General features: G+C 34.6%; 2 protein-coding genes across 2 annotated transcripts; both read right to left on the bottom strand.

Moving 5' to 3' along the window:
- Nucleotides 1–1,432: 1,432 nt before the first annotated feature.
- On the bottom strand, nt 1,433–9,364 carry LOC125240662 (YY1-associated factor 2). The gene is made up of 3 exons (XM_048148668.1): nt 9,074–9,364; nt 7,734–7,903; nt 1,433–7,179 (listed from the first exon to the last, which is right to left on the bottom strand). Exons 1-3 carry the CDS (start codon nt 9,207–9,209, stop codon nt 7,075–7,077), a joined length of 411 nt encoding a protein of 136 aa, XP_048004625.1. The 5' UTR covers nt 9,210–9,364; the 3' UTR covers nt 1,433–7,074.
- Nucleotides 9,365–12,451: 3,087 nt separating this feature from the next.
- On the bottom strand, nt 12,452–18,211 carry LOC125239221 (uncharacterized protein K02A2.6-like). Its single transcript, XM_048146750.1, has 4 exons — nt 17,806–18,211; nt 17,636–17,674; nt 14,657–16,947; nt 12,452–12,475 (listed from the first exon to the last, which is right to left on the bottom strand). The coding sequence occupies exons 1-4, from the start codon at nt 18,209–18,211 to the stop codon at nt 12,452–12,454; spliced, it is 2,760 nt and encodes a 919-aa protein (XP_048002707.1).
- Between the last annotated feature and the right edge of the window lie 5,515 nt (nt 18,212–23,726).

Below are 23,726 nucleotides of genomic sequence, written 5' to 3'. Positions count from 1 at the left end.
AACTACGGTGTGCGCAAAAAGAAACTGACTAACTTGGTGTGATATAAAGATGAGATCATAATAATTTCATCATAACCCGAATCTTTACGTCTGTTTAGCTTTTCCAAAGATGTGGACTAACAGCTACGGAACGTATCCTCACGTCGAACGGATTATAATCTCAATCTGTAAACCGTACCTCGGCGCAGCCATCACTACAAAAACGCCGCCGCGTTCAAAACGATGCTGCATCAACCTGGCCTGTAGGAATGTCTCTCGCGGCTACCTGCGTGATATATCTAGAGACCACACTATCCTACTACGATATACATATACATAGCGCTGCACCCTCACGTCGAACGCGCTATAATCTCAATCTGTCAACCCTACCTCGCATTACAAAAACGCCGCGCGTTCAAAACGATGCCGCGTCAGCCTTGGCCTCCAGGGTTGTCACTCGTGACTACCTGCGAGATATATCTACAGAACACACTATCCTACGATGTATAAACGCCGCACCCTCACGTCGTACGCGCTATAATCTCAATCTGTCAACCCTACCTCGCCGCAGCCTTCACTACAAAAACGCCGCCGCGCTCAAACTGTTCAAAGCGATGCCGCGTCAGCCTGCAGGGTTGTCACTCGAAGACCACCAGCCTACTTGCGAGTTATACATGCCTATATTACACTTTATCTTCATAAGTTATGGTTGAGTATCAGTTTCGCGATCCTGCTATCCTACCTGTCGTATCGAGAAGCAACGATACGCCCTACCACAGTTTGGTAACGTAAAGTTTCGATTATCAGCAACTGTCACTGATACAACCAAAACCGAGGTATGAAATGAGATATGGCAGAGCCCTGTTCTTACTGTAACGTTGTAAGAAGATTTTGATGGTGACTAAGTGCTTATTGCAACGTCGTAAGAACTTGAGGCAAGAACGAAAACGGATAACCCTTTAATCAGTAGCGGCCAAATACTTGCCAATAGGTATACTTGAAACAAAAACGCATCTCTTCAATAACAATTGCAGTTCAAAACGGAATGACTAGAAACAAGCGACAAATGGTTACCTAAAGGGTTAAGATGGCCACACAAATTTAGGTATACCGTTACGTGCCGTTACTGATGAATTGATAATATTTGCTGTTAAATTTCGTACACTAGCATCCAAGCACCCAGCAGAGTTGCATTCCTTTGGATTATAAAGAAATTATGTTCAACCATTATTCCTTCGGTTTTCACTATTGAAATCATTAACTTCAATTTCGATTTACAAATTAGCAAAAAAGAGTAGAAATTAAAATGTGGCAGCAACGCAACGTTTAATTACTCACACATATTGGTTTGAAAGGGACGGCACTACAATTGTTAATTCCTACACTTTTTTGACATATTGTAGATTATTTGCCTCTTAAATCTCTTAATCGTAATAAATAAAACAAAATACAATAAATTCCACATCTTTATATACAGGACCGCACATCGATACATACTTAGAAATAATTAACATTAATCTACATACAATTAGGTTAACTGATGTATCGAAACCGGAGCCACTACGCTATTCGTACAAAAATATGTTATCTGTAGCGAATACAAACCATAGAAAATACAAAAAATTCAAATACTTTACTACCAATTGGCAAACAACATTTTGTAATGTACACCTATTGAGTTAAATTGACATGAAAAGCATTTCGATGGAAGATGAATGAAGAATAGTATCTGTATATGTTTCAGACACACAAAAAGTATGTAATTCTCTTTTTAATATGTGTGTAATATCATCTGGATATACACATTTCAGTCATTTCCTACAAAAAAGACATGTTAGGGCATGTTCGCGAAAGATTTTCAAAATTTTATGTTTATCCTACTCAGAATCACGAGCCCTTTCCATTCTACTAGGCGGAAAAAAGCGTCCCAAATTCAATTTTTCCACTTTGTTACTATTTTTCAAACACTTTTGTACAGCGGTTACAAAGTGGAAAGTATGCAAAACAATAGAAAATTTTGAGACCATTTTGTTGTCTCTTGTTTTTATCCTAGATCGAAAGGGCTCGTAATTCTGAGTAGGAAAAACATAAAATTTACCTACCTTAGAAAAAGAAAAAAATGTGATTGTTCTCGCGAAAATGCCCGTTAGTGTGGTTATTGGTGAAACAATGTAATAAGTAAAATAATAAAAAATGAATAATGAATAATTACTATGATTCATTATTGGCCATAAAGTAATAATCCGTATTCCATAGAAATCAAGATTTTTTTTCTTTTCTACTACAGCATGAGATGACATTAGAAATGGAAAAAATTCTCCCAATATGATTTAGGATGTGGAAGCGAACGAATAACAAAAGACATTACAAAAGTATTACTTAATGAAATATCAGGAAATAAAAAATCTTCGACCATTAATAAATAATTATTTGAGTTAAGCAGTAAAATGGTTCCGCAAATTATTGAAGACAAGTTAGAAATATTTCATGTAATTAAAATAATTCTACATGAAAACATGTTGATGATCATTGGGCACCTAACTAATTACTTCAAGTTCTTAAAATATATAACGATTACTCTAACGCTAATGAAAATTATTCGACTTACAGCTAAAATAAATACTTAAAAAAACGCAAGGAACACAGAAAAGGACCGACAGATTTTTGGTAACTTATTTAGACATTATACAAAATATGGAATAAAGAGAAACTATAGAAAGTCCAGTACGGAAATAATACTATGAAGAACTCTAGCTCCCTAAGGATTCTTATAATTTATCTAAACACAAAAGAAAGTAAGAACAAAGGATCTATTACGTACAGATTTCCATCTAATTGTTATATAATAAACTTGTGGTCTTATATAATCTATTTGCCTAGGATTTTTTTAATTAGCAATTTTGCTTAAAACACAGTCAGTTCTGCTTTTTTATTTATAACAATAGCAAAACATATATATCTAAAATGCCTTGCTGTTCAATTGTTTATTGGTCTTTAAAAAAGGTTATATCTCAAATTCTAAGCCTGGCAAAAAAGAGTAGAATTGGAACTAACTTTTTATTTTATCATAGCAACACTTACTGTTCTCATACAAATTGACTCAATAGATGCCTTATGCAAATCGGTTTTACATAGACGGTGGCGTCCCTATTATTTTCAATTCTTTTTTGTCCGGCTGTAAACGCAAAACTCATTATTTAAAAACATACGTTCTCCTCTGCGTGTAAATAAAATTAAAAATAATATTAGCTCTGCTCTTCTGCCTAAGAAAAGGCTTTATTTATTATTTTTGTAGACCAATAATAAACACGCCAGTTCAAATCATTACATAAATAAAATAATGTATAAATTGTCAAGTGATGCATTATACGTTTAAAAAATATAAATTACCTTCTCATTATTTTAATATCAATTATTTAATTTTGTGATAACATGTATCAACAGTTTAATTCAATTGTGCGTATTTTAATCAAATTCATTTCTAGGTATTGCTTTTGTAGCAATTTTTTTTTAGTAAGCCTATACATACATACATATAATAATTACGCGTCTCTCATGAAAATAAATGTGCGAGTATGGTAGGTGGATAAAATATAGAGTCAAACAAGATCGGCAGGGCTAGCACGTGATTGGCGCGAAATTATGTCGCCGCGAGATAGACTACCCATCCTTATGCCATTAGAAAAAGACGCCCTGCAGCTTATTTAACATTTCGGCCATTTTAATACCATGAGATTAATTGATTACAAATAATTTAGAGAGAGATAGAGAGACGAAACTCGAGTTACGATACGCAAAACTAAAAAGTGTGACAAAAACTTCCAATAATAATTAAATAAGAGATCAGCATTAAATACGTAGTTTCCACGAAAAATACCAAAGGAAATAATAAACCTTTCAATATTAACATTGACCATCAATTTTCATGTATTTCCCAAAACGATCGACCAAAACTGTCACTTAAATTGAGTGATTACTTATACCGTCTTACACTATACAAGCAACTACTATTTCTATTATATTTTTGAACGATCACTCCTATCTTGTTTAGGGTTTCGAAAATAAAGCAACAATAAATTTTACCTTTGTTCAATTGTCAATCTAAAAAGAAATATGCACACATTATTATGATCGCTTTCTACGTCAATGGTTTTAGACATTATGTCCCTCATTGCATTTACGTAGTATCAAAATGAATTAAGTAACTATCATGTTTGACAGATAAGTTGACATTGACTTCCTTAGTTCAGTGTCAAAGTGCCACTTCTCACCAGTGCCTATTAAAATCAATTATATACATGCATTTTATCATTTTGGCAGTGACCAGCTGGTCTTCCCAATATTTACACTTTCCACTTCGCAATCCTAATTACATTCTATAAATTCAATTAAGCATTTTCAAAAATGCATACGATTAGTATAGCTAACCCAAAACGCCATTATTTTTTATTTTGGTACCAAGTATTCAATGATCATACTCGTACTTCCCGAGCTTTTTCTCGCAAAAAAAGTGTTCATTTATTTAAAGAAAAATAATTATATCAGCATATTTGAGTTAGTACTACTAATTATGTACAAATGTAGAAAAATGCTGATTCACCACTTAGGTGAAACACTATGAAAATTTAACTTACTAGAAAAATATTTATGTTTAGATTTTTTATAGATAATTTACTCATTATCTAGTGTCCGTCAGGATCGCGTGAACGATGTCTGAATCGTCACAAAATTTGCACCAAATAACTGTACCTAAACTGTACCTATAGCGAAAAAACTGTACCTCAAGCAATCACGCATTAAATAGATAGCTACATGGACACGCCATTCTGACGTCAGGTTGGCGCGCATAGCCGTGTATCGCCCCAACGTGTGGGAACTATGTTCTGGATCATATATCAATAAACTGTACCTAAACTGTACTTCATAAAACTGCCAAAAATAATATTTAAATCACACGTGATATCGGTCAAATCAACGACAAAAAAATTTACTGCTCATTATGTTATTATGTATGTTTTGCCTATCAATTTGCAACAGGCGCTTGTTTTCTCGTAATACATGTAATAAATGCACATAAATTATTCATTACTTCTGCCTTAGTGCGTTTTCACATTATCCGATCCGATATCGGATGTCGGAAGGATTTCTATAGAAAAAATCCAATATGACGCCTGTAATGTATGGGATAACGGTCCGACATCCGATATCGGATCGGATAATGTGAAAACGCACTAAGGCAGAAGTAATGAATAATTTATGTGCATTTAATACATGTATTACGAGAAAACAAGCGCCTGTTGGAAATTGATAGGCAAAACATACATAATAACATAATGAGCAGTAAAATTTTTTGTCGTTGATTTGACCGATATCATGTGTGATTTAAATATTATTTTTGGCAGTTTTATGAAGTACAGTTTAGGTACAGTTTATTGATATATGATCCAGAACATAGTTCCCACACGTTGGGGCGATACACGGCTATGCGCGCCAACCTGACGTCAGAATGGCGTGTCCATGTAGCTATCTATTTAATGCGTGATTGCTTGAGGTACAGTTTTTTTCGCTATAGGTACAGTTTAGTACAGTTTAGGTACAGTTATTTGGTGCAAATTTTGTGACGATTCAGACATCGTTCACGCGATCCTGACGGACACATTATCTACGTAAACAAAATGTCAAAGCCTCCAAAACTTTGTGCAAATTTTCAATTTGTTCAACCCACGATACCGAATGTACTAAACTTCATGAAGTACATAATAAATATGATAAATGAAAATTCGTCAATAAATAAATGGATTTTTTTACAATTTATATTTCATAATCAGAGATCGTATTTTTTTGCGTCGTCTGATACTAAATGTCTTCAAAATAACGCAAGTCTCTAAGAATGGGACCGATTTTTGAATTGCGAACACATGAATTCGCCGTTCGGAACTGTCTGGAGAACGACGAATGCTAGTTTTGAAAAAGAAGGGCTAGTAATTTTAATTTTCGATTCTGATAGTAGTATTTAAAATGCTGTTGAGATATTATTGAAAAATTCACGAAATCGAATGGTCGAAATTCAAAAGTTGGCCCCAACGTCGCAAATCCGTGCGATCTCTGTTCATAATAAGTAGTATTTTTTATTTTATTTCAAAAAAAATAGTATCTCTTTCTGAAGGCCACTTGACTATGAGAACTACATTTCGTATTTTTAAATAACACTCGTAAAGATACAACAGTCTCGGGCGTAAAGGCTGCTGTGAGTCTGCGCTTGCAATATATTAGTATTTAAAATGCTGTTGAGATATTATTGAAAAATTCACGAAATCGAATGGTCGAAATTCAAAAGACGGCCCCAACGTCGCAAATCCGTGCGATCTCTGTTCATAATAAGTAGTATTTTTTATTTTATTAAAAAAAAAAAAGTATCTCTTTCTGAAGGCCACTTGACTATGAGAACTACATTTCGTATTTTTAAATAACACTCGTAAAGATACAACAGTCTCGGGCGTAAAGGCTGCTATGAGTCTGCGCTTGCAATATATTCCGCGGAACAGCGAGCTGGAAATACTTCGGGGGATAGTTACACATAGTCTATGTGTATGGGATTCTTCGTTCAGCTTGAATCATGACTCATAGGGACTTGGAGGTTTACAAGATGTGTACTGGTGTAAGTACCCAATTTTCAATTTGCAAATATATATTTCTGGGTACTATTGATCTCCACATTATTTTCGGTTTCGAGAAGTTAATGATATAATGATATATGTCAATACGTGATGTTAGTGAATGAATAATAATTAATAATCGAACATGTATACTAACAGAAAATATCTAACCGTCATTGAAATATAGGATACTTAGGATACAAGAAAACAAAAATTCATCCTTACATTCCTTACTCAATTTTTCCGTCTCAAGTTTGTGATTCGAGCTTGACGAAACAAAACGGTACCTACTAGTACATGCGCGAGAACTTAATTTTAGTATCTCGAACGAAACCCACTGTACTACACATAGTACAAAAAGCCTTCAGGTGTATGAGAATCCGTCGAGCACTGTTTAAGTGCCTGACATAAGCCAAACCTTGTGGAAATGACGTTGGCATCACGGACGCGCGTCGTTGGAGGATTCCACGTCGCTCGAGCTACTTGAGACTGATTTCTTGGGCTTGTATTCTGTGATAACTACCGTGACCCCGCTTACTGTTACCTGGTGGAAGAGATTATATTGTAACAAAAGGTTTGTAAGGTGAGCTGGCAGTTTGTGCGGCCTGCTGGTAGTCAAATAGTTCACAGTTTAAAAATCGAGTAGGTAACTAACTTACTGGGTTTAATTAACACAGGTCACAGAGTCACACAGTGAGCCTCATTGAACATTTCTTTTTGAGTGGTGTCAGGCTAAAATAAAATACGTATTACCTCTTTAGTCTGAGCGGAGCTGCGGTCGACATTGCTAAGACCGGGTCTACTCTTTTTGAGTGAGTTGGCGGAGCGCGGCCTCTTCTGAGAGCTGGTGGGGGCTAGTACAGACGTACCTCTCTGGTCTGAGCGGAGCTGCGGTCGACATTGCTAAGGCGAGGAGGCTGCCTCTTCTTGATGGTGGTGAGTTGTCGTTCGACACCCCTGTTGGGGTGTGAGTGGCCCCTTCCGCGCTGGGCGCTGTGGGGGCTGTGTCGCGGCGCGCCCCATCCATGTGGCGCGGTCGGACGACCTTTGAGCGAGTTGGCCTCTTCTGAGAGCTGGTGGGGGCTAGTACAGACATACCTCTCTGGTCTGAGCGGAGCTGCGGTCGACATTACTAAGGCGCGGGGGTCTGCGCTTCTTTTTGAGCGAGTTGGCGGAGCGCGGCCTCTTCTGAGAACTGGTGGGGGCGGTGCCGGCCGCCTGCGCCGCCACCAGCGCCGGGTTGATGCGCGGCTTTCGGGTCGATGTGCCTGGACATTCCACAAGTTTAGGGGCCCAACCGAGAATAGGGGTAGGGGCCTATCTCGTGCTTATTAAAATTAAAAATAATGTACAGTAAATGCAAATCAAAACCTAAATGTATGAAAATTACGTGATTTTTATATGTTTTTATATGTTTAGCGTTTGTTGTCTTTTGAAACATTTTTTGCCGAAATTGAAATTTCAGTTTTATTTTGTTTACAAAAGTATTATTTTATCATTTATACGTATATCGCATCGGAATACGATGCTGGTCGAAATCCATAATAGCACGTTAAAGTAACAATCTTAAATAGGTTTAAATCACAACCATTTTTAGATGCTAGTCAAGTAGCGAGAAATCATAAATTAGACTAACGCTACCTTGACTCTTCTACTCCGAAGTCTAATCAAATAAAACAAGTGCATACGTGAACTTGTGTCCTACATTACCTGCGAAACGTCACCAGGGGTCAATGAATGCATTAATCACCCGACCAAATTAAAAACACGCATTTCTACAGCTCCACTATCTAACAGACAGCATTTCTGTTTAGTCGGGTTATACGCGACGGTGATGCCACTCGATATGCCGGTCGATTTCAGAACTAAATTTACGAGGGAATTTGTTTACATTACCGATATCGGTACATTTTTATTCGACATAAAATTTAAGTGCATGTAGAAATTAGGAGGAAAAGTAAACTTTTAGAGAAATAAAATTGATATTACTCAGATTTCAGATTACACGTATGAAAGCTTTAGATTAATACACCAGTTCGATAAATGTTCTACTTGTTTTTGCATCGACATTCAAAATTAGATATAGAAATTAGAGTAGACAAGGAATATACCTTATTACATCTATGTTACACAAAGATGCGGAGCGTTCTATTGTACGAACTTAGGCTTACGACGATATAGTTAGGCATTAGACGCCTCAGACAAAACTTTAATCGATATTCCAAGTAGGTACAGCATTTAGGTTAGATTCGCGTCAAAGAATTTCGGTATATCATAGCACTTGAGATGAATCCGCTTTGCGGTTGATGCAAAAACCGCAGAATTCTCATACGTGGCTCGATTATGCATAGAAATGTTGAAACTACAGGTCGTTTAACTCTCCAAAGGACATTGAGGACAAAGGGTTAATAACACCGTTATAATTCTATCCTAATTACCTTTCCTGACGTCGCACATCGAGCACTTGAAGGCTTCTGCATTGTTCCTGTACGTACAAACGCTGCAGTCCCAATAGTTTTCTTCAAGAACCTTAGAAGGCCTTTTGGCTCTCCGAATCGCATTTTTCTTGTCCATTTTCACTAACTTAAGTCTAATTATAACTTGCACACGTTAATCATGATACTTTAGAGTAACCACAGCAGTTCTTCAAGCACTTATTTAAGATATTCCTAATAGGAATCATTATTTTTGTTTTATCGTGCACGAAAACGTACACCACGGTTCGCCATGACAGCTCGTCATTGTTCGGTCGGTAAAACAGAGCAAGCGCCACTTGCCAATTGCGCGCTGCTTTACCGACGGAATTTATTGTTGTTGGTGTAAAATAGATGGCGCTGTGTGCCGTACATTCAGAAAATTCAACTAAATTCCAAAATGGTCTAAAATACTGAATAAGGATTTTCTAACCTCATATTATGTTATTTAGTTGTGATAAGAAATAAATTTATTTAGAACACATACAGTCATTCATACATATGACAAGGGTGCATATAAATATACGCATGCAAACTTACTCTAAAAAAAACCGGCCAAGAGCGTGTCGGGCCACGCTCAGTGTAGGGTTCCGTAGTTTTCCGTATTTTTCTCAAAAACTACTGAACCTATCAAGTTCAAAACAATTTTCCTAGAAAGTCTTTATAAAGTTCTACTTTTGTGATTTTTTTCATATTTTTTAAACATAGGGTTCAAAAGTTAGAGGGGGGGGGGACGCACTTTTTTTCCTTTAGAAGCGATTATTTCCGAAAATACTAATATTATCAAAAAACCATCTTAGTAAACCCTTATTCATTTTTAAATACCTATCCAACAATATATCACACGTTGGGGTTGGAATGAAAAAAAATATCAGCCCCCACTTTACATGTAGGGGGGGTACCCTAATAAAACATTTTTTTCCATTTTTTATTTTTGCACTTTGTTGGCGTGATTGAAATACATATTGGTACCAAATTTCAGCTTTCTAGTGCTAACGGTTACTGAGATTATCCGCGGACGGACGGACGGACGGACGGACGGACGGACGGACGGACGGACGGACGGACGGACGGACGGACGGACGGACGGACGGACGGACGGACGGACGGACGGACGGACGGACAGACAGACATGGCGAAACTATAAGGGTTCCTAGTTGACTACGGAACCCTAAAAAGACCTGGAGGTTCATAAAATACATAAAAGTCATGTCATAAGCAAAGCGCTAAGGTAAGGCTAAGGTTTTACATAATACAATAAGTATTAAAATATAAAAGTATGTACTTACTTATACAAAAGTGGTTGCTACGAAGACCTTTAAAGCAATGTTTTGCTTTTTTTGGATCTTTTTAATGATGAATAATACTAACTTTGACATTTTCATCAAAATTACTTAATTCTATTTTATTATTTTATCCACAGAACTATATTAAGCTTCTGTACCGTTATTTGAAGCCTATTTAATATATTGAGAGATAGCGATACTGTATGCGAAAAAAAACGCTATACGTAAACGCTAGAGTTTTAGTTCCTATATACTTAGTTGCATTTTAAATTGAATTGAGTTTCATTTGTTCGAAAAATTTTAGAGACAAAGGAAATGCTGCTTTATTATTCACATGAAAGTTAATATTCCATTGAACCAAATTTTACATCTTGTATTGCACATTAGGCGGCAAGAGGATATATAAAATGTAGCTGTAGGGTAGTATTTTAGACAAAAATCAAACAACTAGGTAGGTAACTAGGTAATTATGTACATACATAGTTGAAGTAATTTAAAAATAAAAAGTAACGTTTTATAACCAGACTCTTTTCCTTTGCAAAACCCTACATTAGTTAAGAGTAGTAAGTAACCTACTTATATATAATAAGCAAGTAAGTAGCTATCCTTAAAGCGAAATTTCAGACTGAAATTAACTCCACAAACTGTTATTTCATATTTAAATGAGGACATGTGCCTAGTTACTTTGTTCGTTATAAAAATCTAATATGCATGCACTAGTTATCCTAGAACCTACTATGACTACTTTTGCATGTGAAATTATATACTAGACCGTGGCAATTTAATCATTATGCCCTAACTAAGGTAAGGTAAAGCTGCATAATTTTCGTGCAAGTTTTTAATAGTTTGTGGTTAGGAAGCCTGCAATGCACTATTTTCAGTGATATCGTAGATTATTATAGGTGGCGCTGGTTAGACGAGAACACCATGATTAAATGTACCTTTTGGTACCTACCTTTAAAATGCCTAGTCGGCTATAAAATGCCATTATCATTTGGTTTAAAAACAAAATTGATGGTAATTAATAAAATTTAAAACTGGAAACCCGAATGACATATTTACGGCTAGGAATCTTGAAGCAAAGGATTCTATTGAATTCTGATAGCGAGGGATTCTAAAACGTAGTTAGGATTCTAGTATTTACGCCCAAGTTGGCAATTATTTTGTTACCATGCAACTCATACTTATTTTCACATCACCTATGAGGAAATTATTATGTTACCTAATGTTAGTATGCACATAAATTAATCGATGATGTGCAAATAGTGTGCAGTTGTACATTTTAATCGAGAAAAAAATATATTATGGATTATATTATGTGTGAATAATCTTTTCGTTGCGATGATATTTTATACCTACTGGTAATAAAAAGTCCTTAAGCAGAAAAATAGCACATTTAGCTCTCCCTCCTAGCAGGAAAGAAAAACCCCCTTTTCGAATAAGGAATCAAAAAAAAAACTATTTATCAGCTCCTTTATCTATGGTAAAAGTGAAGAACTTTCACATAAACCTTAAAATTTTTAATTAATAATATCTGCTTAAGTTAAGATAGGTACGTAGAGATACTTTTTAAAGGTACAAAGCTTACAAAGGTAAGAAAATAATAGCGCAGTGTATCGTAGCGTCTTACCCTGCGAAAAGCTAATATTTTCTGAACCCAAAATTTTACACGATTTTTATTAGAAAAATCGTGTAAAATTTTCTTCATTCTAATTCTTCATTCAAGGTTTCAAGCTGCCTTCCTGTACACTTGACAATATAGAAACAAGTGCAGTTAGGCTAAACAAATCCTTAGGAACATCGACACACGGTCCACAATAGGATAAAACCTAAAAACAAATGAAAAACTCTCCACAGATAAAAAAAGGGCTTTCATAATGGCTAACAGAGGCAAAATTCTTAGAAAAGCGGCCCTTTTTTCACCCGCCGTCTATACGACGCACAAACATAAACAGTGCAGCTAGAAACAGCGCTAACTCCTAAACGATCCTTTAATTTAGTAAGAGAACGCGTTAGTTACAGATTTCCTCACAGGCAAAGTTAAGTTTGTCCTTTTCTATGTGAATTTCTTGGTTTCTACCTGAGCGCAATTTTACTTAATGTTAGGTTACGTTCAATTTTAAACGTACCCCCGAGCCAGGTTTTGTGCAGGTTGGATTAATCATATGTATAAACTGTTTTTAAGTTTTTTAAACGTTGCGTGAAATTGTCTATGGATTGATTGTTTCCGATAGGTACTGATTGCAGGTTTAGGAGCAACAAAATTAACAACTGTTAAGTTTTTGTTGGAATTCAAGCAATAACAATAACGATTATATTATTATTGTTTAGATGACTGCTTTATGTTATATGCAGGAACTAATATATACCTACCTAAATCATTGATATAATATACAGTCATAAAAGTAGGTAACGGGTGAATCACTCATGAAAACTATGTATGTATAAAATTATGATGACTGTCCTGAAATAATTTTCCAATTCCAACAAAATATTTATAAAAAGTGTTTATCAAAGATTACCAGCTAATTGTTTTTCATATTATTATCTGTTTGTATGTTGGTAGTTTATGTGAACAAATTGTCATTAGGATTGACAAAGTGTGGTCATTTCATCATGAACATTAAATTGTAGAATCATGAACATCAATAGGTATGTGAATTAAATTCACGTACCTATTTAATGTTCATTTATATTTATGCAAAGTAATGAAATGATCAATTCATCACTTTCGTAGGTAACAAGTGCAAAGTAAGTTTAGATCGATTGTATCATTTAATATTTCTAACTCGATCAACTAATTAAAAAAACAAAAACGAACCATAGATCACAGACGCGATCGCCTTTATTACCACAGATACTCAATAAACGGATCCATTTTTCATTCTCTCGGATTTGCGGCGTTGGTAGTTGGTAGCACTGGCTTTCCGTTTACGTTGGCGCCAAAACGTGCACAAAGTGCGAGTTTTGCACGATTGTCATGTATCTTGTTGGGGATGTTCAATTTGGTGAGATGAGGTTTTTGATGACGGATGAATGTGACATTAGAATGTATATGTGTAAATTTTGTGTATGGAAAAATGATTGATATGATAGTTAACTATATTTTCGTTATTAATGAGTGTAAACTAAATTATGATTTACCTACCTCTAATTTACCTAATAATGTTATACATAAACATTCTTAGTATGATAACATGTGGGTTATTTAATTTTTTTAAAGGAAATGGTTTCTCTTAAATTATGGTGCTTTCACACTGGGCTGTTATAAATGTTATATAACACTGTGTGAAAGGGATAGCGCGCCATTATATTTTTAAGTTGCTAATTATGAGTGTTACTCACTGTCATCGAAGTGATAAATTTAATGTAACTAATGAAAAGCAAAAAATGAACTTTTCAGCACAAATTGTGGTTTTTGCCCGACCTATCAACATAGCTTTTATTACTACATTACTACTTTATATCGAAATTCAATAATTAAATTGATACAATGTAATGTAATGGCATTGTGCCGTCATACTAGGTGGACAACAATTTGTTTTTTATTTAGCCCAGTAATTCCAGCGCAAACATTATGTATAATGGAAGACCGCTTTCAATACTCAATACGAATGTAGCTCACATCTTTATCTTTGCATATACAACATTATACATAGTCATGCATGCTCCTTGGTAGTTGGTTTGTTTCCGTTTATTTTAATTGACTATAAAAGTTGGGACAGTTAAGCTTTCATTTAATAAAATCCTCTTAAAAGAAAAATGGACGACCGCTTTGTCATATATACATGCCTACATGGACATATTTTACTTCACTTTTATTTGTTATTCTTTATACATATAGGTATAAATTGGAAAGCCAACACACTTTACGTATTTACATTACATGTTGTGTCTCAGGAACATTATTTAAGAATTAAAAGGCTTATTATAGTTCACAAAGATGTATTCTGTCTTACGCCATGAGCGGAAGTGGTTCCACAGATAACTCACATTATGACACATATGTCACATCCCCCCCTTATGCTAAAGGAGTACTTATACTAATAATACAAAAATCTGAATTCACTAAAAACTAACTTAAATCAAATTCACCCAGATAGGCAGGTTTCCTCACCAACCTCCCCGTCCTTGTAATTACTGGTGGATCTTGCTCTGGGTTAGATCCCGATACATTTGGCATAAGTGGAAGAGGTTCATGAGCAAGAGGCATCTCTACAGGAGGTACCGGTGTAGGGAGCACCATGACATCCTGTCTTACCTGCCTACCCTTCTCTTGTACTGTCTGGCTTAAATCTGATGAGTCCAGTACATCATGATAAGAAACCATAAACATATTTCTACTATGTCTAATATGTTTTTCATTTCTCCTAACTAAATTATCCTTGTCATTTTTAACAATGAATGATCTAGGTCCATTTGCTTTTTCTACTACTTTAACCGGATACCAACAATTACTTCTATTAACATCTTGAACAATTACATCTTCTCCTCTTTGAAATGATTTCTTATCTTTCGCTGTTTTATTATAATTTATCCTAGATTTTTCATTATTAATTAACAGTTGTTCATTCACATTTACACATAACTTAGGTTTTAACACTTCTTTTGAACAGGGTAAATTTGTTCTTAATAATCTGCTCATTAACAACTCTGAAGGACTATACTCCAAATTTGCTACAGGAGTTGTTCTATAATGTAACATTGCTAAGTTAAAATTAGTATCACTTTCTTTACATTTTTTCATCAAACTTTTAACAATGCCCACCGATTTCTCTGCCAATCCATTCGATTGCGAATAATGTGGACTGGACTTAACTAATTCTATGCCATGTTGATTTGCAAATTGCACAAATTCAAAACTACCAAATGGCATATTATCACTTACTATTTGCCTAGGAATCCCAAAAGTGCCAAATATTTTTAGTAACTTAGCTATGACATTAGTGGTCGATTTGGTTTTTAATTTTGCAACCTCAATCCATTTTGAAAAGTAATCTACAACTACTAGAAAATCTTCACCTGCATAGTGTCCAATATCCATAGCTATTTTACTAAAAGGAAGTTCAGGAATCTCATGTGATACAATGGGTTGTTTACAGTTTGACATTCTATACTTTTCACATACTTTACATGCTAACACATAATCCTCTATATCTCTTGACATTCCTGGCCAATAAAGTACTTTCCTAGCTCTCTTTTTACATTTCACTACACCTGCATGCCCTGAATGTAATATAGTTAACATTTCTTTTCTTAATGCTTTGGGAACAAGAAGCCTGTTTCCAAAGTAAACCACATTTTCTGTCACTATCAACTCATGTCTTAATTTGTACAATTTTTTCAATTCCATACCATAAATATTTCTATCATTTTTAGGCCATTCTGAACTATACCAAATTTTTATTTGTTGCAAATTACCATCTTTATTAGTTTCATCCTGCAATTCTTTTAATTTACTGTCTGATATTTGCAAGTCTTTGTCTAACCCATACACTTTTTCTTCTTCTACACTATGTACCAATTCTTTAAGTGTTGGCTCTACTTGCCCATTTGTTGAATCATAATGTCTAGACAGATAGTCAGCAACATACATTTGAGGACCTGGTATATACTTAATATCAAATTCGTATTTTAAAAGCTTAAGAACCATTCTTTGCAGTCTGGCTGAAATTTTATTAATGTCTTTATTCATTATAGCCACTAAAGGCTTATGGTCGGTTTCAACTACTACTTTGCGTCCATATACAAATTGGTGATATTTTTCCATAGCAAGACAAACTGCAAATAGTTCTTTTTCAATAGGAGCCCATCTTTGTTGACAATCTGTATAGCATCTAGAATAAAAAGATATCGGTTTACCATTTTGAAGTAAACAAGCTCCCATGCCACTTTTTGAACTATCCGTCTGTAAAGTTACTAACCCATCTTTCTTTAAAATATCTAATGTTGGGGCTTTGCTTATTTTTGTTTTTATTTCTTCAAACGCTTGACTTTGTGCTGTACCCCAATCCCACAATACATCTTTCTTTAAAAGATCTCTAAGTTTTTCAGTTGTTTTTGAGTATTGTGGTATAAACTTACTTAAATAATTGCACATACCTAAAAATTTTTGTAGCTCTTTAATGTTATTTGGTTCTTTCAAGTCCACAATAGCCTTTACATGCTCAGGATCAGGTTTAATTCCTGATTTTGACACTATTAACCCTACATATTTTACAAAATCACTTCTATACTGAACTTTGTTAGGATTAAATTTTACATTGAACTTTCTTGCCCTGTCTATTACTTTACTTAAGATTTTATCATGATCCTCTAAACTATCCCCGGCAATAATAATGTCATCATAGTAAACATTTACCCCTTGTATATCACTAAATATGGCAGTATTTATTCTTTGCATTACCTCTGGGGCCGAAGAAATTCCAAACGGCATTCTCTTGAAAAAATACCTTCCGAAAGGAGTACCAAAGGTGCAGAGCTTTTGTTCATCCTCCAAAGTTACTTGGAAAAATCCATCCTTCATATCTAGTACTGTGAAGACGCTTTTACCTGCAAGTGAATTATATATTTCTTCAGGTGATGGAATTTGGTAGTTTTCTCGAAGAATGGCTTTATTTAACTCTTTAGGATCTAAACACAACCTAAGCGACTTGTCTGGTTTTTCTACAATTACAAGATTATTGCACCATGCCGTTGGTCCTTCTATTTTTTCTATTATTCCTCTACTTTCATAATTATTTAAAGTTTCTTTTAGTCTTTCCTTTATAGTCTGTGGGACTCTCCTAATAGGCTTAACTACTGGCTCCGAATTCTCTTTCAACTTTATTGAATATGTCCCTATGTTGCCTAGACCTGTAAACACATCATTATTTAATTTTACAAATTTATTCTTTTCTTCTGTGATTATACCATCTACTCTTTTGATTAAATTGAACTTCACACAGTCAGGTAAACCTAGAACTGGTTGTACAGGCAAATCAACCACAGTAAATCTAATACAGCCAGGTTTTTCCCTAATAGTACAGGTTAAATCGACACTCCCTACTGTATTTATTTTTTCCTCATTATACACAATTAAAACTGTCGGGTCCCCTATTTTACATTTGTCTAATTTTAAGCTCTTAAACAGTTCTAATGACAATGTACTACAGTCGGCACCAGAGTCCAGCTTGAACTTAATATCTACTCCCTCAACACTTATTGTCTCGTACCACTGCAATCTGTTTGACCCACTTACCGAGTCTACTACAAACTCCTCTGAACTGCAGTCGCTGTCCTGTGTTGATTGTCTGATTCCATCTACTTTCTTATTTTTAAACCGACACATTTCTGCATAATGGTTATATTTGTTGCACACCGAACATCTTCTCCCATAAGCAGGACACTTTCTTGGCTCATGCTTCTTACCGCAATAATTGCAACTGTAATGAATCGGTTTCTTGACATCTTTTTTATAATGGGTACGTTCTTTAACTGCATTTATTGCCTGCACTTTCTCTTCCATCTCTTTTACATTTTTCTTGCTGTATTCAGCCGCTTTGCATAACTCAGTTGCAGTGTCTAGACTTAGATCTTTTTCCCTCAACAATCTTTCTTTAACACTTGTTTCTCTTACACCTATCACCAGCATATCTCTTACCATTCTATCTTCTTCCTTAAAATCACATGTTCTAGCAACATTCTTCAATCTTAACACAAATCGTTCCACCGGTTCATCTAGTTCCTGTCGTAAATTATAGAATCTGTAGCTGTTCACGACGGTGTTCGTTTTGTTGTTGAAATGGTCATCAAATTTTTTAACAACTCCTCCCATTTTAATGTCGAAGTGATGTTCATACCATTGTATATATTTAAGATGTCCTCTCCGGCACAGGTTAAGAAAATGGCTACCTTTTTTTCATCCGTCCCCTTTTCTAAATCCGTAGCTTGTATAAATAAGTTGAACAACTGCTTGTATTTTTTCCAAGCCTCCGCATCTTCTATTTTATATCCTTTTGGAGGCTGCAATCCCAGGTTCGTCGTTTCACTCGACATATTTAGATTTTTTCCACAAAGGTTTATTTTTACTTTACCACCAAGGTTTCTTATTTTACCACTAAGATTTCTTCTTTCTTAGGGCTTGCATTCCGGAATTCCGGAATCTCGAAATTCCGGAATTTCGGACAATTTTTCCGATATTACAGTTCCGGAATTGAAACACATAATCTCGAAAATTCCGGAATTGAAAAAATATATATTTTTAGATAAAAACGTGTAATATCAGCCTGGTTATTTTACAAAATTACCACAGAATGTATAAGAAATATGTAAATTCATAAGTTAGACACTGCTCGGACTCAGGTAGTACCCTATTTTATGGCTAAAGGGGCTAGTTAGAGCGAGATAGTGTAATTTTAAATTTTAACCCGCTAATGGCGCTAATATTAACCATTGTCACTTTCTGATTTTGCGAACTTAAATTCAGATGCGAAACGTAGTATTTGGTATTACATTCATTCACAAGCATAACGTCGTAGTTACTTATACACTTTTCACAAAGACGTGTGCATATTTTACTAAACTGGTGGACTTTACTGCAATGTATGGAAAATGGTGGATATGAAAACTATGCTTTATTTTTTACAAGAATTCAAGGTCTATATGTACATGTACCTAGGTATAAATCAGGAAATCTGACTTTTTGGGCCTCGAGTCTGATACAGGTAATTCAATATTTATTTTATTACATTTATGTGAATAAGACGTTGTGCTATTGTTGTAAATTATTACTTTTACATTATTTCGGTGGACAATCGACCATTTAATCGATCATTTATGCATTTAAAAGTTTTAAAACCTTTGTTTTTATTAGATTAAATTGATAAAACAATAATGTTGTCCTCGTCCATATTGCTGTAAATCCTCAAATATGAAATAAGTTCAGAAGGAAAACACTGTATTTGGGGTAGTTTTATTTAGTTTTTGTCTAAAATATGTAGTTTTTATTACTGATTGATGTGTCAAATACTATTAAATAATAATGCTAAATATATTTACTTTAATGTTAACTACTATCACAAAACTGGCACTAAAACCTCGTTTGTATCGTTTGTTGTTGTTGTTCGAAATACTTAGCAAGACCGATTTTGACACAAAATGGGCTTTCCTGTAAAATTACTAAAATGAAAATTGCAGTGTTATATGCCTTTTAGGTACGGAGTTATTGTCTTAAACGTCGATTAATAATAAATTATAATTTAAAATTGTATTATTTCATCAGAAATCCACCAGAAAACAAAACGAAAAAAAATTGTCCAATTCCGGAACTAGTTCCGGAATTCCGGAATTGAAGTCCAATCTCGAAAACCAGTTCCGGAATTGAAAATCGTCCGATATTGCAAGCCCTATTCTTTCTTAATCTCTCTTTTCACCTGACACCATGTTGTGTCTCAGGAACATTATTTAAGAATTAAAAGGCTTATTATAGTTCACAAAGATGTATTCTGTCTTACGCCATGAGCGGAAGTGGTTCCACAGATAACTCACATTATGACACATATGTCACATTACATTCATACCCATATAAAAAAAGCTCTAAGTCGTAGTCGTTCCGACAGGCCTTAGTTGATGTGAGTAGTGAGTGAATACTTCAATTTGTGACAATAATGTCAAAATATTTTTGTTGACGTTGATCAGGAAGAAAAAAGGACGCTACATTTACGTACAAAGGTATATATATGTATATATATATATATATATCTATTGACAGTCACATACCTTGAAGTTAAACCAGTCAGGCATGTCTGAAGTAAACTTGACACGAAAAAATACAGCTTCGATTTCGTATTGATTGTTTCCAGTAGAACCATTGACCTGGAACCATTGACGAAAATAAAAGTCGGTACTTGAACTAGAGACGCAGATAAAGATAAAACGTTACAATATATTTTAGTCCAGGATTATTTAGGATTTAAGATTTGGTTTGGTTTGGAGGTGTCAATAAATTCTGTATCGAAATACGAAAATACAATCGCACAATGCGCCATGAGGCCCAAGACTCCCATCCCAAGTTCCATGAGGTATAATTAATTATACATTCTCATTATGATATTCAAAAAATATCACACACGGAAATTACAGGCATTCTAGTGGGAGTAGTGGGTATAGACACGAATTTTTGAACTAAGTATGTGAAAGCTTTTTCATATAGAGGCAAGTTAAGTTATTTATAATGTAAGGTTTTCCTACAGTGCAATGTGGCAAGTGGATAAAACGGTAACTATAAACGGTTAGCTTGCGTAATGTTTATAAAATAAATAAAAAATAGTGCAACGCTCGAATTCGAAGACATCGGAAACACCATAACAATTAACATTCTATCCAGCTAGCTACAAACAGTACAAACCTGAGATTACGCAGTCGAGCGTCCCTCGCACCCCTCACTTGTTGCTGAACGGGACTTATTGTTGCAGTTATACCGCCGCCGATGGAAATGCTTCCACAGAGTAAACAAAGCTGGAAAAATGTTCCGATACGGGTTTATTCCGTACAAAAGTTACAAAACTGTTCGGATTTGTGAGTCCAAGTTATCCTTGCGTGGTATTTTCGATGAAAAATGTTACTTTTCATTTCTTTTCCTTTCATTTAGTCCGATTTCTATGAGAATATAACGTATGGGTTCTAATGCTTTGATCTGTATAAGACGGTGTAAAGTTAGCTAAGACAAAACTGTCTAATTAGGAAATTCATGAAATTATCCATCAATGTCACAGACAGTTTTATTTATTAGCTGCTCTTTCCAATCAATCAGCGAGGAAATGTCGTCAGCATCCTTGGTACAATGCCTCAAGGGCCTATTTTAGATATTCTTAGTTAGCTTTTAATTTTAATCTTGGTTTCTTATAATTATGTAATTATTTTAAATTTTAAAACGCTATGAACCATGAACCGACTAAATATAAGTACATATCGTCCCCTTACTGCAAATACCGACTATGTGCAAAAAAGTGATTTTGAGATAATGCGATTTTAATGTTTGAAGGTACGATTTCATATGAAAACATGAAAAAAATTACTATTTGTATACAGCATTCTACAGCCCGTATTGTGTTGTTTAATACTTAATCGTAAACAATATCCAGGCTTGATTTGATTGCCGATAAAACTACGATTTAAAAAAAATAGTAGCAAACTTAGTTGGTTTTTCCTGTAGAAATAAAAATTTGTATATTTCTCTTATTAATACATATAAAACAGTGTTTCCCTTTGGTTAAGCTTTGCTTTTAATACACTTTACTTATGATTTGCAAAAAAAGAAAAAATATACAAAAGTTTTGAACTTATTTCAAAATATATTAAATATTCTCAATGACATAGGCGGTTTTAGTTGCAGGAAATAAAGCTGCTCTAATTTTATGTTACAAAACTTCACTTATCATTGTTAATTTAACTGGTACATTTGTAATAAAAAGTTTTTTAACATTACTAACCATTAATAATACTTTATTTATGGTTTTGAAGAGTTATTCTCAAAAAAAAAATTTTGAAAAAAATCCTCTTCAACCGGTTTTAGGAGATTTTTCACAAAATACTTTAACCGATTTCAGTAAAATTTAACAAGAAGTAACGCAATAGCATTCCCTTGAAATCACAAAAAGAATTTTACAAATCGGTTAATGCGTTTTTGGGTAATAGCATAATATGCATAGGTACTTACTACATACTAGTTCACTGTCTCAGCAATCCGAAGTCCGCCATAATTTATGTTCGAAATTTCACTATCTACACTGTTACATTTAATATAGGTAAATAGTTTTTGTACGCTCAATAACCTGAAGTAATAGTTTATTTAAAGTTTTGTAGTATTTACGCCAAAGTCACTAAAATGTAGGCGTAGATGAGGTAATAAGTAAGAAAAAGTAATGTGTAACGGTAATTACATAGGTTTCTGGGGCGATTTAAAGCAATCATGTTTGCAATATTCTTACGCCCCCAGTTACACGCAGTGTTTTTCATCACACTTGCAATAAAAAGATAAAAAAGTATTTATGGTAGTCCAAAATACAAATTTAAACACTCTTTTGGGAAAAAGTTTTTTCTTTTACTCCTGATACGCCTTCGTGCGATTGCACACTTACTGCGCAAGAGTGATAAAAAGTTATTAAACAACATCTTCATCGCTGGTGGAATTCGATACAAACACGTCCGTAACACGGCTGACAATGCTAGACTAACTAGGTATTAAGTGATTGGAAGCACTCATGGTACTATTTAGTTACGATACCTTTGTCAAAAAGTCTGCGTAAGTCCATTTTCTTGAACGCAGAGATAGCTAGTTGTTTATCGAGCTTTAGACCGAGATAGAAATATGATATGATACATTAAGAGGTTTGAGGTGGTTCTACTGAACTGGAGTTTAATTTGTGGCGTTGATTTTCTTGCCTTGTGCTACGTCCAGATCTCGATATGAACTTAAGCCTAGTGACCACTAAGCTCGCCGAGTCGAATCTCATTAATTCGCCTTCTGCATTTCTTATGAAACTACGTCCATTAGCGACGCGTCGAATCGGATTCATCGTTCATTGTAAATGTATGCAGGGCTCGATTCGACGTGCCTCGACTCCACCTAAGTGTCCTCAAGACTTTATTCAGCCTTTGTGACAGAGATTTAATACCTAAAGGGTACCATGAGTGGTTTCAACCACTTAATACTGCAGTTGGTGAAGTGGTACACAGTTGTGACATCTGAAGTCTACTCGTACCGTAGGTATGCTAGTAAGTAAAGTAAAGTAAAGTTTATTCATTGTTAACTGTGTACATAAGATGGTATGATATACAGGAAATACAGTATCAACAGTGCCCATTTCGAGCGTACAATATTCTTAAAAACTACTGACTATATTAGCTTACTGGCTAACTTATAATTATTACCCGGTATATTTCAGAAAAAACTCATTTAGGTTGTAGAACATCGTATGAAAAACGAAGCTTTATTTAAGACAAACAATGGGTTATAATTATGTATAAAGAAGAGAAATATGCAAACATTTATTTCTACAGGAAAAACCAACTAAGTAGGTATTCGACTGTTTCATTAAATCGTATTTGATCGTCAACTAAATACATTCTGAATATATATACGACAAAGTAGTAAACAAAAAAATATAGGGTTTAAAATGCCATACACATAACGTAAATTTCTTCATGTTTTCATATAAAACGTGCCTTCAAACTTTCAAACCGCATTATCTCAAAATCGCCTATTTACACATAGTCGGTATTTGCAGTAATAGACCGTTATCCTTTCCTTCGTCACATCACATGCAAAACCAATTATAGTCCCTATACAA

This window comes from Leguminivora glycinivorella, chromosome 2, assembly GCF_023078275.1.
Source record: "Leguminivora glycinivorella isolate SPB_JAAS2020 chromosome 2, LegGlyc_1.1, whole genome shotgun sequence".
Lineage (NCBI taxonomy): Eukaryota > Metazoa > Arthropoda > Insecta > Lepidoptera > Tortricidae > Leguminivora > Leguminivora glycinivorella.
The sequence above is the reverse complement of the archived record's forward strand: the minus strand, read 5'-3'. Positions and strand labels throughout refer to the sequence as shown.

What these genes read in the sequence shown, in the direction of transcription:
- LOC125240662 (XM_048148668.1), bottom strand. Translation starts at nt 9,209, where the DNA reads ATGGACAAGAAAAATGCGATTCGGAGAGCCAAAAGGCCTTCTAAGGTT. An exon ending in GATGTGCGACGTCAGGAAAG is followed by an intron (nt 7,904 to 9,073) that starts GTAATTAGGATA and finishes TGGAATGTCCAG; the next exon opens with GCACATCGACCCGAAAGCCG. An exon ending in GCTCCGCTCAGACCAGAGAG is followed by an intron (nt 7,180 to 7,733) that starts GTATGTCTGTAC and finishes CTCTTCCACCAG; the next exon opens with GTAACAGTAAGCGGGGTCAC.
- LOC125239221 (XM_048146750.1), bottom strand. Translation starts at nt 18,211, where the DNA reads ATGGGAGGAGTTGTTAAAAAATTTGATGACCATTTCAACAACAAAACG. An exon ending in TTACAGTTGCAATTATTGCG is followed by an intron (nt 17,675 to 17,805) that starts GTAAGAAGCATG and finishes CAATCAACACAG; the next exon opens with GACAGCGACTGCAGTTCAGA. An exon ending in TACAAGAGAAGGGTAGGCAG is followed by an intron (nt 12,476 to 14,656) that starts GTAAGACAGGAT and finishes AATTGCGCTCAG; the next exon opens with GTAGAAACCAAGAAATTCAC.